This window comes from Anneissia japonica, unplaced genomic scaffold (genome assembly GCF_011630105.1).
Source record: "Anneissia japonica isolate Jap-2015-1 unplaced genomic scaffold, ASM1163010v1 scaffold287704_len1198815_cov201, whole genome shotgun sequence".
NCBI classification, from domain to species: Eukaryota; Metazoa; Echinodermata; class Crinoidea; order Comatulida; family Comatulidae; genus Anneissia; species Anneissia japonica.
Genome location: NW_022731578.1, coordinates 363,718 through 377,361, shown reverse-complemented (window position 1 = coordinate 377,361; position 13,644 = coordinate 363,718). Strand labels below are relative to the sequence as shown.

Sequence of the window (13,644 nt, the reverse complement as noted above, 5' to 3'; positions counted from 1 at the left end):
GTTAGTTTCAAAGCCTTATATATATATACATATACATATATATACATATATATGTATACATAAATATATATATATTATATATATTATATATATGTATATATATATACATATATATATAATATGTATATATACGTATATATATTATTGAAAATTGTAATTTTAAAAAGTACTATCGCATTCATCTGCACTAAACTACCGTGATGTATTTTAATGAACTGAATAATTACATAATTCCTGGATGTACAACAATCGCTCTTGGATCAGATAAATCACCATATACCAGTGTCACTTCTAGCAAGCTGTCAAGATCCACCACTCTTATAATGTCATTGTCAATGTCTGTGTAGTACAGATTATTGTGTATCCAATCAACAGCAATACCATCACAAGCTCCGGATCTATCCGTTATAATTTCTGCGTCTGAGTTGTCATTAAAATCAAGTGACGACCTGAAATTATTATTATTAAATTATTATTACTTGCTAACGGCAGAGTGGTATTGCAGATACACTTAACCATTTTACAAATATTATGTTGATGTAATAATTTTTTTCTCCTGAGAACCGATATTACATTACATTTGGGCCAGTTTCACCCTGAAGGGTTGTGGCTTAACTTACGAGTGGTTAAACACTGTCGAGGTAAATTATGCCTGACAGATTGTAAACTGATGGATTTTCTTTGTTTAACCATATTTATAGAGTGACCCTAAAAGCATATCCTAAATGGTCGGCTGATAATCAGGGCCCTTTAAAATAAATAATGTGATGCTTTTATCAGCAAATTCTCTTTATGAGCCTCAGTGGAGTTGTTTCGAGTCGTGAGAAAAAGTCCTGCCCTTACAAGAACTAAGCCATGGCCCAGGATTAAAAAGCAAGCATCTTAACCACTACGCTATTCAAAACGATGACGATAAGGATGATAATAATTTATAACTTACCTATATATAACCTCCTTTGATATATCACTCCAGTACATTTGATTCTTTCGAAGATTGTAATTTACCACAGTAATTTTATTTCCTTCTACAGTCCTGTTTTTTATTGTATAGTAATGTCCGATAAAAGTTCCTTTTACATCTGAGTATTGCGATATGATATGTTTACCTGCAACGACCAATAACTTTGGATCTACGTCACTGTCTGCAAGGCATGAACGATTGTCATTGGCCAGTTGGTAACCATCAGCGCATGCGCACTTAACCACGCCCGTCGCATCTTCACATAGTTGGCTACAATAATAATCCAACTCCTTACACGACTTAACTTTGTCACATGATTTTCCATCTGCGCTCAATTCAAACCCATCAGAGCAGAGACATGAAACAATTCTATGAGATGACGCTATACAGGTATCTGCGCAGCCACCATTGTCAACTTTGCATGGATCTATAGAAGAAACTTTCAAAGTTCATATTCATTCAACATAAACAATATTTCATATTGGCAGACTTCTGAAGTTAGTAAAATGCATTTCCGTAACTTATGTCTTCAGATTTGTACCTAATAATTTTCCTTGAGTGTAGGTTTGATCAAAATTGCAGGTACAGAATTGGAATTTCAAACAAAGTGGACAAGATGAAGATTTATGGGTCACTTTTCTTGAGTTTTACAATAATTTGTCAGTAATCTGACAAGTCTATGATCTAGGGTCCTTATGGACAATTTAGCCAAAAGGTTCTGATGGGAAAAATGTTGCAGGTACAGAACCACAGTCGTGGAATTTCAAACAAAGTGGACAAGATGAAGATTTATGGGTCACCTTTCTTGAGTTTTACAATAATCTGTCAGTAATCTGACAAGTCTATGATCTAGGGTCCTTATGGACAATGTAGCCAAAAGGTTCTGATGGGAAAAATGTTGTCCTGGGCGTTAGACAAAACGTGTAGACCCATATGCTATTGATAAATTTCCGTCGTTTGTCTATTACAAAAATTTCAGAAACAACTACGGAATTGAGAAAGATGTAGTCGGTTGGGAGGATGGAGATGAATGATTTACTTACTATGGTTTAGAGGTGTTAATGAGGTGTTAACATTTTGTATCTCTATAAAAATTGATTAAAGAATAATAAAAAAAAAACACAATACAGTATTGGTATTTTATGGGAGTTGTAGCATGTTATCTTATGTATTCAGTAAATTGCATACATTTTTCCTTACCAATCTCTGTGTCTTCACAGTTTTCACCGTCTGTACATCTGCAGACGAATGATGAGGACGATATGTTGGCTGGGGTTGGAAGACAAATTCGGTTTTCGGCACATTTGCCACAAATATATTCAAATTCTGCAGTGCAAAATATGATTAAACAACATAAAGAATAACAAAATAATTAAGTTTACTTTAATTTATATGTCATAGCACATCATTAATAACTATGGTACCTTTTCTTTTATCAACATTTTACGGAAACCATCCTTTTGTACCGCGGTTAAAAGCCTGGCGCACACACTGCACCAGCCAACGCCGTCGTCAGACCACCGGCCGACGAAAGCATCTCAGCTTCGTGTGAGTGCTCGACGACGCAACGCCGCCGTCAGCTGATTGTCGTTGCAGTCTGGGTGGATCGTCGATAAAAACGATTCGTTGTGCACACCTCGACCTCTTCACGCTGCAATCATCATAGAAATGCGTCGGCCCATACAAAAAAAAAATCCTTTGCGCCACACACAATTATAATATGTATCTCAAAACATTTGTGCACAACCAATTAATTAGCTCACTTTCTCATAAATAGTTGGCTCAGATCTCATACAGGTGTAATGTAATCATTTGTGGCAAAAAAAGGTATGTCGGAGAATCTAAAAAAAATAATACTATCATTTGAAACTGACACAAAATAAGTAGACATACCTGGTTGTTGAAGAGGATGGACAATAGTCAAACCTTTTGGTTGATTGATAGGGAATGACGTAACAGTTGACGTGGGATCAAGTTTGTTTGCTACAACAATACCGTCGATTGACCAATCAGTCCAGTACAGAGTATCTGCGAAGACAGTTATTGCGAATGGATGGCTAATCATAGTTGTCGAGGAGTATATTGTCTGTATATTATCGCCATAAAAATCGCTAACTTGGATGATGTCCAGTTTGGCATCAATCCAGTAAAGAGTGGATGCTGGAAAGTCTATCGTTAAGCCGTTCGGCCAGATGAGATCCTTAACGATTGTCTGCCGATATGAACCGTCCATTCCAGCTTTTTCAATGATGCCAGTTCCCCAGTCTGTCCAGAATAAATACCTGTTGACACAATATAAATGTTACTAGAAATCGGTTTGCTATCAAGGAAATTCACATTGTAATTACATTCTATTAAAATTGCAGTGTTATTCGAATGGAAACATATCCGATATCAATACTTTAAATTCCTTGATGGCGTTGATGATGGTTCTTATAGTTTTGTTTTTGAGTGCAAAATCTTCAGAATTGAACAAAAACCCCCCGGATCGAAACCAAGCACTCTAAAGGCCAACTCAGACAGCGTCGCACGACGCAGCCCGACGCGATTTGTTGTCGCGTCGGGTCTGTGTGAGTTAAACGCAGACGCGATGGTTTGCGTCGGGGGCAGTCGCGTCGTGGAATATTAAACATGTTTAATATTTCTCACGACGGCTTAAGACTGTCCCCGACGATAAATCGGGTCGGGCTGCGTCGGCCGACGCTGTCTGAGTTGGCCTTAATAAAAACCTACTATATAAGTTAATCTACTAATATTATCCTAGTTAAAAAATAAAAAGGAAAGTCCATCCTGTCCATCTAATGTCAAATGCCATGGGTAAATTATAACATGGGGAATGAGGTTATTCTCTAACATCTCGTTTCGATCGTACGGGGTAGTCATCGCAGTGGTGGTCAGAGAAAAATTACCGACATACCCAATTCCTGCGTGTACAACAATCGCTCTTGTTTCGGATAAACCACTAGATACCAGTGTCACTCCCAGCAAACTGTCAAGATCCACCACTCTAATGACGTCATCATCTGTGTATTCCTCCTCTACAGTATAGTACATATTATTGTGTATCCAATCAATGGCAATGCCGTCACAGGACCCGGACGTATTTGCTACAATTTCCCTATCTGAGATTTTATCTAAATCGAGTGACGATCTGAAATGAAAAGGCAATGATGATACAAGCGATGATGATAATGTTGACGACGAGAACTATATATATTCGTTTCGTTTCTTTTGTTTTGTCACTTCACATACAAGTTTTACATTTAAAAAAAACACATAGCAAAGACAAAAAATAATAAATTACCATATAAAATAGTTTAAAAGAAATTTATTATCTAAGATATTCATGCTTTTAATATACACGTATAGCATTAAATATAATCATGCAGATGAATTATTAGTAATTAACAGGTAGCTTTCGATTGCACGACGCGGTAAGGGCGTACCCAGGTATTCAACTTTTTATGCTGGGGCCATTTCCAAGCTGTTGAGACCAGCGGCGGGCCGACATAAATTGTCATTTTTTCCTCACTAATTTCTACTGTAATAGAAATGAGTGGGATTCTAGGTTGCAATTTGGTCTAATCTTGCTACGTTTGTGCAGAGAACATAGCAGAATCACGCATGAGTAAATCCGTTCAAACGTCGCGTCGTCGCCCAAATCGAAAGTTCCCTATTTTCAATGAAAACGTACCGATAGATAACTTTCTCTGTAGCGTCACTCCAATAGATACGATTCTGTCGTAGATTGTAATCAATCGCAACAATATTAGGGCTATATTCTACTAAAGCCTTACTTTTGGTTAGAGTTAATGTACCGTTCATAATTTCATATTCAGATATATTGTGATAATTTGCAGCTACCAATAATCTTGGAGTCACATCACTGTCAGCAGAGCAGGAGCGATTGTCCCCACCTAGTTTATAACCATCAACGCATGTGCACTTGATCTCACCCTGCACATCTTCACAAAGTTGGCTACATTGATAACCAGCCTCTTTACACGACGTATCCTGGTCACATGACTTTCCATCTTTGCCCAATTTAAACCCAATGGAGCAGTCACACGAGACAGTTGTATTGGACGAAGCTACACAAATATCTGCGCAACCACCATTCTCCACTTGGCACTGGTCTGTGGAAAGAAACATAAATCAAACATTTAAATTTTAGATCGACCGATAATCTACGCTAGTACGGTTCTCATCGGGGTTAAGTTGCATTAAGAAATGTTCCATAAATATTAATACTATATTTGTATAGAAGTTCCTAAAAAATTTAACCTCTATTCTACTTTTTACTGAGAACCCTGATGTAGGACCTGTCTTCAGCTAAACAATTAAATACAAATAAATTATTATCTTAGAATTAAAAAGTAGAACAATGAAGTATATTTCAGGTTAATGGACCTTTCCGCTAAGCTCCGCCCCTTGGATATTGTTGCTAAGGTCCCACAAGACGGCAGTGTTAAAACATACGCGAACACGTGCGTTTGTGGGACAACACGTGTGTTTGTAAGACGGCGCGCATTCCTAGCGTTGTTCTGATTGGTCAGTTGTTAAGTTTGATTGACACTCCGGAAAGAATAATTGACTTTCCAGAGTGTCAATCAAACATAACAAACTGACCAATCATGATAGGACACTCTCTTAATCTGCTAAAGCGACTTTCCCGTGTGGACTTTAGAAGGTTTTCCTTTGGCAATCGCATTGTAGACAATTGGAATGCACAACCAAATGAAGTTGTAACAGCTCCCTCTCGCTATGTGTTCGAGAATAGACTAGATAAATTCTGGACATAGGGGATATTAATCCTGCGTCCAGTACATCACAGGGGCCAATTTAGGGGGGGGGCGCCCCGGCCCCACCCCCCTTTTTTGGGAGGTAAAGAAAAAAAAAGAAAGAAAAAGAAAGAAAAAAATGATAGCCCAGAACGCTTCAAATGCCAAGGAATTATGTATTCACGGTTGTCACTGTCTGGGTACAATTGTACTAATTGTACAATTGTGTACAATTTTTTAATTGAGAATTGACAATAAAATACGCGACGACTTGGTAACGAAAGTTTGGTTGAAGTATTTTTAGATCCAGCCGTAAGGGGCGTCCCATTGTTCGTATTCCCACCATGCATTTCGGTGGAACACTTTTTTTTGTGTGGAGAACTCTATCTTGTATTTCTAGTATCTTTGGAAATATGAATATGTGTGTCCTACAAATACAAGTGGCGGGGGGTGGGGAGAGAAAATCCTAAGACTCTGCCCATACTACTGTATGAAATTGTCTTTGACAAACTAATGTATGCACATATATAGTCATGATGTACAGTACCTATATATGGTCATGATGTTGACCATATTTAGTCATGTTTTTGTCAAGGTGAGTTACTTACAAACTATAGCATTCTCATCCGTTGGAAGTGGGCAGTCGACCTCATCTGAGCCGTCACCACAGTCATCAGCACCATCGCATTTCCAACCTGTTGGTATGCATTTACCATTATCACATTGGAATTGTCCAGATGAGCATGTTGGAGCAGCACAGTCGACCTCATCTGAGTTATCGCCACAGTCATCAGTACGATCGCATTTCCAACCTGTTGGTATGCATTTACCATTATCACAATGGAATTGTCCAGATGAGCATGTTGGAGGAGTGCAGTCGACCTCATCTGAGTTATCGCCACAGTCATCAGTACGATCGCATTTCCAGCGGGTTGGTATGCATTTCCCATTATCACATTGGAATTGTCCAGATGAGCATGTTGGAGCAGCACAGTCGACCTCATCTGAGTTATCGCCACAGTCATCAGTACGATCGCATTTCCAACGTGTTGGTATGCATTTACCATTATCACATTGGAATTGTCCAGATGAGCATGTTGGAACAGCGCAGTCGACCTCATCTGAGTTATCGCCACAGTCATCAGTACGATCGCATTTCCAACCTGTTGGTATGCATTTACCATTATCACATTGGAATTGTCCAGATGAGCATGTTGGAGGAGCGCAGTCGACCTCATCTGAGTTATCGCCACAGTCATCAGTACGATCGCATTTCCAACCTGTTGGTATGCATTTACCATTATCACATTGGAATTGTCCAGATGAGCATGTTGGAGTAGCACAGTCGACCTCATCTGAGTTATCGCCACAGTCATCAGTACGATCGCATTTCCAACCTGTTGATATGCATTTACCATTATCACATTGGAATTGTCCAGATGAGCATGTTGAAGGGGCGCAGTCGACCTCATCTGAGTTATCTCCACAGTCATCAGTACCGTCGCATTTCCAACGTGTTGGTATGCATTTACCATTATCACATTGGAATTGTCCAGATGAGCATGTTGGAGTAGCACAGTCGACCTCATCTGAGTTATCGCCACAGTCATCAGTACGATCGCATTTCCAACCTGTTGATATGCATTTACCATTATCACATTGGAATTGTCCAGATGAGCATGTTGAAGGGGCACAGTCGACCTCATCTGAGTTATCTCCACAGTCATCAGTACCGTCGCATCTCCAGCGTTCTGGTATACAGTTACCATTGTCACATTCGAATTGTCCAGATGAGCATGTTGGAAGAGTACAGCCGACTTCATCTGAGGTATCCTCACAGTCGCCAGTGCCATCACATTTCCAGCCAACTGGTATACAATCACCGTCACTACACTGGAATTGCTCAGGTGAGCATGTAGACCTCATCTGAGGAGCACAGTAGACCTCATCTGAGTTATCACCACAATCGTCGGCAAGATCACATTTCCAACCAATAGGTATACAATTGCCATTACTACAATGAAATTGTCCAGATGAGCATGTGGATGTAGGGCAGTCAAACTCATCTGAGTCATCGCCACAGTCATCAGTACCATCGCATTTCCAACGTGCTGGTATGCATTTATGATTTTTACATTGAAACTCATCTGTTTCACACGGAGGAGGACAGCCAACTTCGTCTGAGCCATCACCACAATCATCAACATAGTTGCATTTCCAATCTTCTGGTATACAATTACCATTGCTACATTTAAATTGTTCAGGTGAGCATGTTGTGTATGTGCAGTCATCCTCATCTGAGTTATCACCACAATCATCAGTACGATCGCATTTCCAAAGTATCGATATACATTTACCATTACCGCATTGGAACTCTCCTGGTGGACATGTTGAGGGAGCGCAGTTGACCTCATCTGAGCCGTCTCCACAGTTATCGGTACCGTTGCATTTCCAATCTGCTGGTATACAGTTACCATTGCTACATTTAAATTGTTCAGGTGAGCATGTTGTGTAAACGCAGTCAACCTCATCAGAGTTATCACCACAGTCATCGGTACGGTCGCACTTCCAGATTATTGGTCTACATTCACCGTTACTACACTGGAATTGGTTAGGAGAGCATGTTGGAGGAGGAGCGCAGTCGACTTCATCTGAATTATCGCCGCAGTCATCAAAACGATCGCATTTCCAATCTACTGGTATACATTCACCATTTTCGCACTGAAATTGTTCTGGTGAACATGTTTGAGGAGCGCAGTCGACTTCATCTGAGCCATCAGTACAATCTGGAGAGTCGTCGCATCGCCAAGCTTCTGGGATGCATTTACCATGGCTACATTGGAACTGGAAGGAGAGGCAACTCTGATTACCACAGTCTTCTTCATCAGATCCATCTCCACAGTCATCAGTTCCATCACATTCCCAGCGTTGTGGGATGCATTTTCCGCCATTGCACTGGAATTGGTCTAACGAGCAGATGTCAATGTTGCAACCAAGCTCGTCCGAACCGTCGCTGCAATCATTGTCCCCGTCACACTGGAAACTAAGGGAAACAATAAGTAAAGTTAAAACAGAACAGACCTATGTTGAACGGATTGATGACTAATTTTATGATTAGTGCTGTGTTGTGATCATTTCGATATGTAGGCCTATAATCCAACTCGTAGTTTGAACTGCGTATGCCGTATCTAATGTCAGTCGAGGCCAATTAAGAATCATGGATTAATCTATGTACCGGTAGGTCTCCTCAGGGTCAGTAATTAAACCATTCATTAGATTAGTTTTAAAGGACTGCATAGAAATATTTTACCTTGGAATATTTTTAGGTACGTTCGAAACTAAAAAATCCGGTAGCATTCAGTACAGTACCGTACGTCATACATGAAAAAACCAAGAAAATTATTAATACTTTATTCAGGACTACATTTGTTTGAATGACGCTCAAACAGTCGTTTGGTTTGGTTGGTGTAAATGGATTATACGTCTCTGGTGTCACCATGAACATAAAACCTACCTGGTAGGAATGCATCCTTCTGGGCATGCATACTCTGATTCTAGGCAATTAGGTGATGGGCAGTCCAATTCATCTGTTCCACTTAAACAGTCTTCGTTGCCATCACAAACTTTATCACTAGTTATACAGCTGCCATTCTTACATGTGAATTCTGACCCATCGTCTGCGCATCCTGCAATAATTTTGTGGAAATCTTAAAGAAAATGAGCAGTCGTTTTAACCACGCGCGTGTCGGTATACTCTATATTGTATTATGCAGAGTATCTGATAATCTGGTCAGTGATCATACGATCACAGACTAAGCCGGGCGCAAAATGCGTCGTTCGACTGAGCTGATCATCTTTTAAAATCAGGGGGATCCAGAATTTTTCAAACGGGTGGGGGAAGTGGTGGGGAACAAAATATTCAGAATAGATGAGTAGTAGTGCTATTTTAATATATGCATTGAAATGTTAACATTTAGTTTCAAAACGGTGGGGGGTGGGGGGTGTTGAAGCGGTTTTGCCAACCCCCAACTGGATCTACCCCTGAAAATGATTCCTTTGCGTGCGCCTCGTCTAGTTGTGTTCTTCATAGAAACCCTTCGGCCCGCGGCAGATTGAAGGATAGTTTTGACTGTGAATCTAAGCCCGGCCGACGCAGACGTGGTAGACAGCGCACGAACCGGTGTGACAACATCAAGAAATGGACAGAACAGCATGAAGAACCATTTTACAGCATCAGAGGTAACAATCTATAACCTTACTCAGTCCTAACCATTGTGGGGCCGACATGAGTGGTCCATCGGTAGGGGAATGATGGACTGTGGCCTAGACTAGGACGTCACTGCTAAGTAGGCCTATCCTATGCTAGGAGACCGAAGTCCTAATTTACAATTACATGTGTGAACAACAGAGTTTTACATTCTGTATTGGCCTAGATTGTTGGTTTTTCCCCATCATCGAGATCTCTTCGTAAATATTATATATTCTATCTGCCTAATGAAGAAGTTGAAAAATACTGTAAATAAAAACCAAATTAAAATACGAGAATTGCTTTTGAATACTGAAGTCCAAGGAAGAAGAAACGTTATAGCATGGAGCTCCATGTTCGGAAAATTTGTTGTCCATTGGCATTCGAAAAAAAAAAAAACAAACAAAAAACAAGAAATTACTTACCATCGGCATTACATTTCAATATAAAAACAACAACTAGTAATCTAATTGTCATCCAGAACCACTTCGTTATCAATTCCATTTTAAATTGTAGGCATATTATTTTCTTCCCACACAAACTCCCTTGCTGATAATGAATATTGTCTGTTGAATAACTAAGCTACATCCTTTTACCAATGGGTGTATCCTCATTCTTATCCGGTTTCCGCTGGAGTACGGTACAATCTAGTACCTACATTGCCGACATGGGGTCTGAAGGCCATACCTTAATTATATTTTCGAGGTAAAGGAAAGGTCACGGCTATAATTATGCAATAGTTCCACTGTGTGCCTGGAAGAAAAACCCTACTTAAAAAAAACAATGGCGTAAATAAACACGTGGTCAAAAACTGTTGTTAAACCTGCAGGCCTATTTTTTTTTAATTGTTTTCATAAAACGTAAGGCCTAATGCTCTTTAATAACTGAAGTGTTCTTCAGATTATTATAATACTTAACCCATTCGTCTTTAAACTTTTAGAAATATCTTTTAGATATTTTTAATACATTTATCAAAAATTAAACCAAGAGTGGAATTCTCTTCTTTCTCTATACTTCTGTAGTGTACCGTATTTGATGTTTACGCATCCATTATACATTGCCTATGTATTACGTGTACGTTTTTCTTTTGTGTGTTCTTTTAAAAAATGAGGATATGCATATGCAAATACCGCTGTAGTGTAATGATGTTTACGCATCCATTATACACTGCCTATACATTATGTATACGGGGTTTTTTTTCTTTTCTTTCGTCATTTTAGTTTTTTATACATGTGTATGCATACTGTAGTATAATAATAATAATAATTATAATAATAATAACATTAATAATAATATTATTATTATCATCATTATTATTATCATTATTATTATCATTATTATTATGATTATTATTATTACTATAACTATTATTGTTATTATTATTGCATTTGAAATATTTTTATTTCATTATTATTATCACTTTTTATGAATTTTATCTTTACTTTGTAACTATTGTTGCTGTATGGTCGAACCTCTCCTGCGTGAGAGTGTTCCTCTTTTTCAAAAGAGTGAACCAATAAATTATTATTATAAACAGTCTTGTATTATTTCCCATTCTCGTTGTTCCACACTATAAATCAGAATTCACAACCTTGCATATAGCTATCTGGTTGGATGTATTATCCTGTATGTATTTTTACATAAATAAAGTTAACGTCATGGAAGAACCATATTGGAAGGGATTGCGGTTAGGTTGTACCTGTCTGTACAAAGCAAAGCGATGGACTAATATAATTATGACACTGCAAGTAGAGGCAGCATGATTATAATTATATTTAGTCTACCTATTGCGAACTTATTGACTCATAATGGTAAGACGGGTCCATAAAGTTATATTAAAGATACCCTGTCCCCCTAAATATTTGGAAAAGTGAAAATGAAATGAAAGGAAAAAAAAGAAGGAAAAGGTAAAATGAAAGGAAAGGAAAAATGAAAGAAATTGAAAGAAGGGAAAGGAAAGAAAATAACGGAAGTAAACGAAAGAAAGAACAGAAAAAAGAAAGGAAAAGAAAGAAGGAAAATAAAATAAAAGGAAAGAAAACAAAAGAAATGAAAGGAAAGGAAAATGAATTGAAGGTATTGAATTAAATAAAACGAGAGAGAAAGAAAGGCGAACCGTAACTGTACATAGCAAAGGGCGGACTACTATAACTACAATATTTCTGCAAGTAGACGTACCGGTAGCCCTTATATCGTCGCTCACATCACGAACTAACACAATCAAAGTAGATTGTGTTAGTTCGTGAAATCACAGTAGCACGTCAAAACGAGCGCGTATTGGTTGTCAAGCAACTTTGTATTCTTTACCACACAAGAAGTCCTTAAAAACAACAGCGCGTATTATTGTGTTAGTTGAGCGACGATATTTCTTGACTCCTTTATTATGCTTATTACCAGTCTGTAACTCCATACAGTATATTAAAGCTACACTGCACCCTAAATCAATACAAACCCGAAAAAAAAATGAATTGCTTAACAATTGAGGAATATTTTAATTGTACTAGCTGAATGAGAATTGTTATTCCCGCCAAGTAATGAAGGTTCAATAATTTATTATAGACAATGCACCTTAAATTGCTATCAGGAAATTTAATGATTTTAGTAGTGAAATGTCTGTAATTAATTTAAAACTGTTGTTTTTTTGTTTTTTTTAATAATTATGTGACATATTTTTTAACTCAATGTAGGTCATGTCATACTCAAGGATTTGTATTTCCGGTCTTTCAACATTATGACTTGTAGGCTATACTTGTAGGCTATACTCTTTAGTTATTGAATTATTTCCAAGTTAACCTTGGCATTTCCTTTCCGGAATATAATATGTATGATATAATTCAATTATTATACAATTCACCCTCTAGAGTTAGACCATGGACCTATTAATAGGTCCATGGATAGACGTCTTGTATTTTAGACTTCTTGTATTTTAGACTTTAATCATGATCCGCGCTGTATGCTTCAGGGTCAGTGGGCACCACTTTTGTTGTTATGGCATACTGTTGCTGATTGACGCAGTCTCTGGGCCACTTGAAACAAAATATAGTAAGATAAATGATTAAATGATTAAATTATTGATCTATATAGGTTGATTAGATGCACTGATTAGATAGGGAGAAAAAACGGCACCAAATGTGAGAGTGGGAGAGAGGTAGTGGTCGCACAGCAGGGAGATTATAACGGAAAAGAGTTAATTTACAATCATCCCTGATAATATCCCAAACAATATTGTAATAAATTATAGTGTTTTCGTCAGTGGCGGCGCTACGGGGAAGGGGTGCTACAGTCCCCACCCCCGTCGGGGAGGCCTCCCCCCCCCACCCGTCGGGGAGAAAAACCACAATTCGTCGGGGAGAAAAGAAATTCAAAGAAATTACATGTATTACATGTACATATTAATAGACTCTAAAATCGAATAAATAAGCTTTTGAAACCCCTAAAACCACGCCTACATTTTTCTCTGCGAAGACAACAACCCCAGCCTCCCCAACCCCCACCGGGAAATCACGACGCCGCCATTGGTTTTCATTCGCCACCTCGATACAGGTCTCTGATTGTAACAATGTTTTATTCCAATTTTCATTATTGCTGTATGCACAACATATGATATTTAACAGGCCCGTAGCCAGATTCTTCCAAGGGTGGGGGGGGGGGGGGGG

The 13,644-nt window shown here is 38.5% G+C and overlaps 1 protein-coding gene across 1 annotated transcript in view; it reads right to left on the bottom strand.

The window, feature by feature from the left end:
* The window catches only part of LOC117115426 (low-density lipoprotein receptor-related protein 2-like), a 61,008-nt gene that overhangs the window by 26,209 nt on the left and 21,155 nt on the right, over positions 1–13,644 (bottom strand). The window contains exons 14-23 of the mRNA XM_033259214.1: positions 11,431–11,483; positions 10,414–10,570; positions 9,257–9,449; positions 6,351–8,785; positions 4,656–5,097; positions 3,879–4,112; positions 2,855–3,243; positions 2,162–2,287; positions 941–1,388; positions 228–449 (exon numbers count right to left, since the gene is read on the bottom strand). Coding sequence (XP_033115105.1) covers positions 228–449; positions 941–1,388; positions 2,162–2,287; positions 2,855–3,243; positions 3,879–4,112; positions 4,656–5,097; positions 6,351–8,785; positions 9,257–9,449; positions 10,414–10,570; positions 11,431–11,483 — 4,699 coding nt within the window. The remainder of the gene's footprint in view (positions 1–227; positions 450–940; positions 1,389–2,161; positions 2,288–2,854; positions 3,244–3,878; positions 4,113–4,655; positions 5,098–6,350; positions 8,786–9,256; positions 9,450–10,413; positions 10,571–11,430; positions 11,484–13,644) is intronic.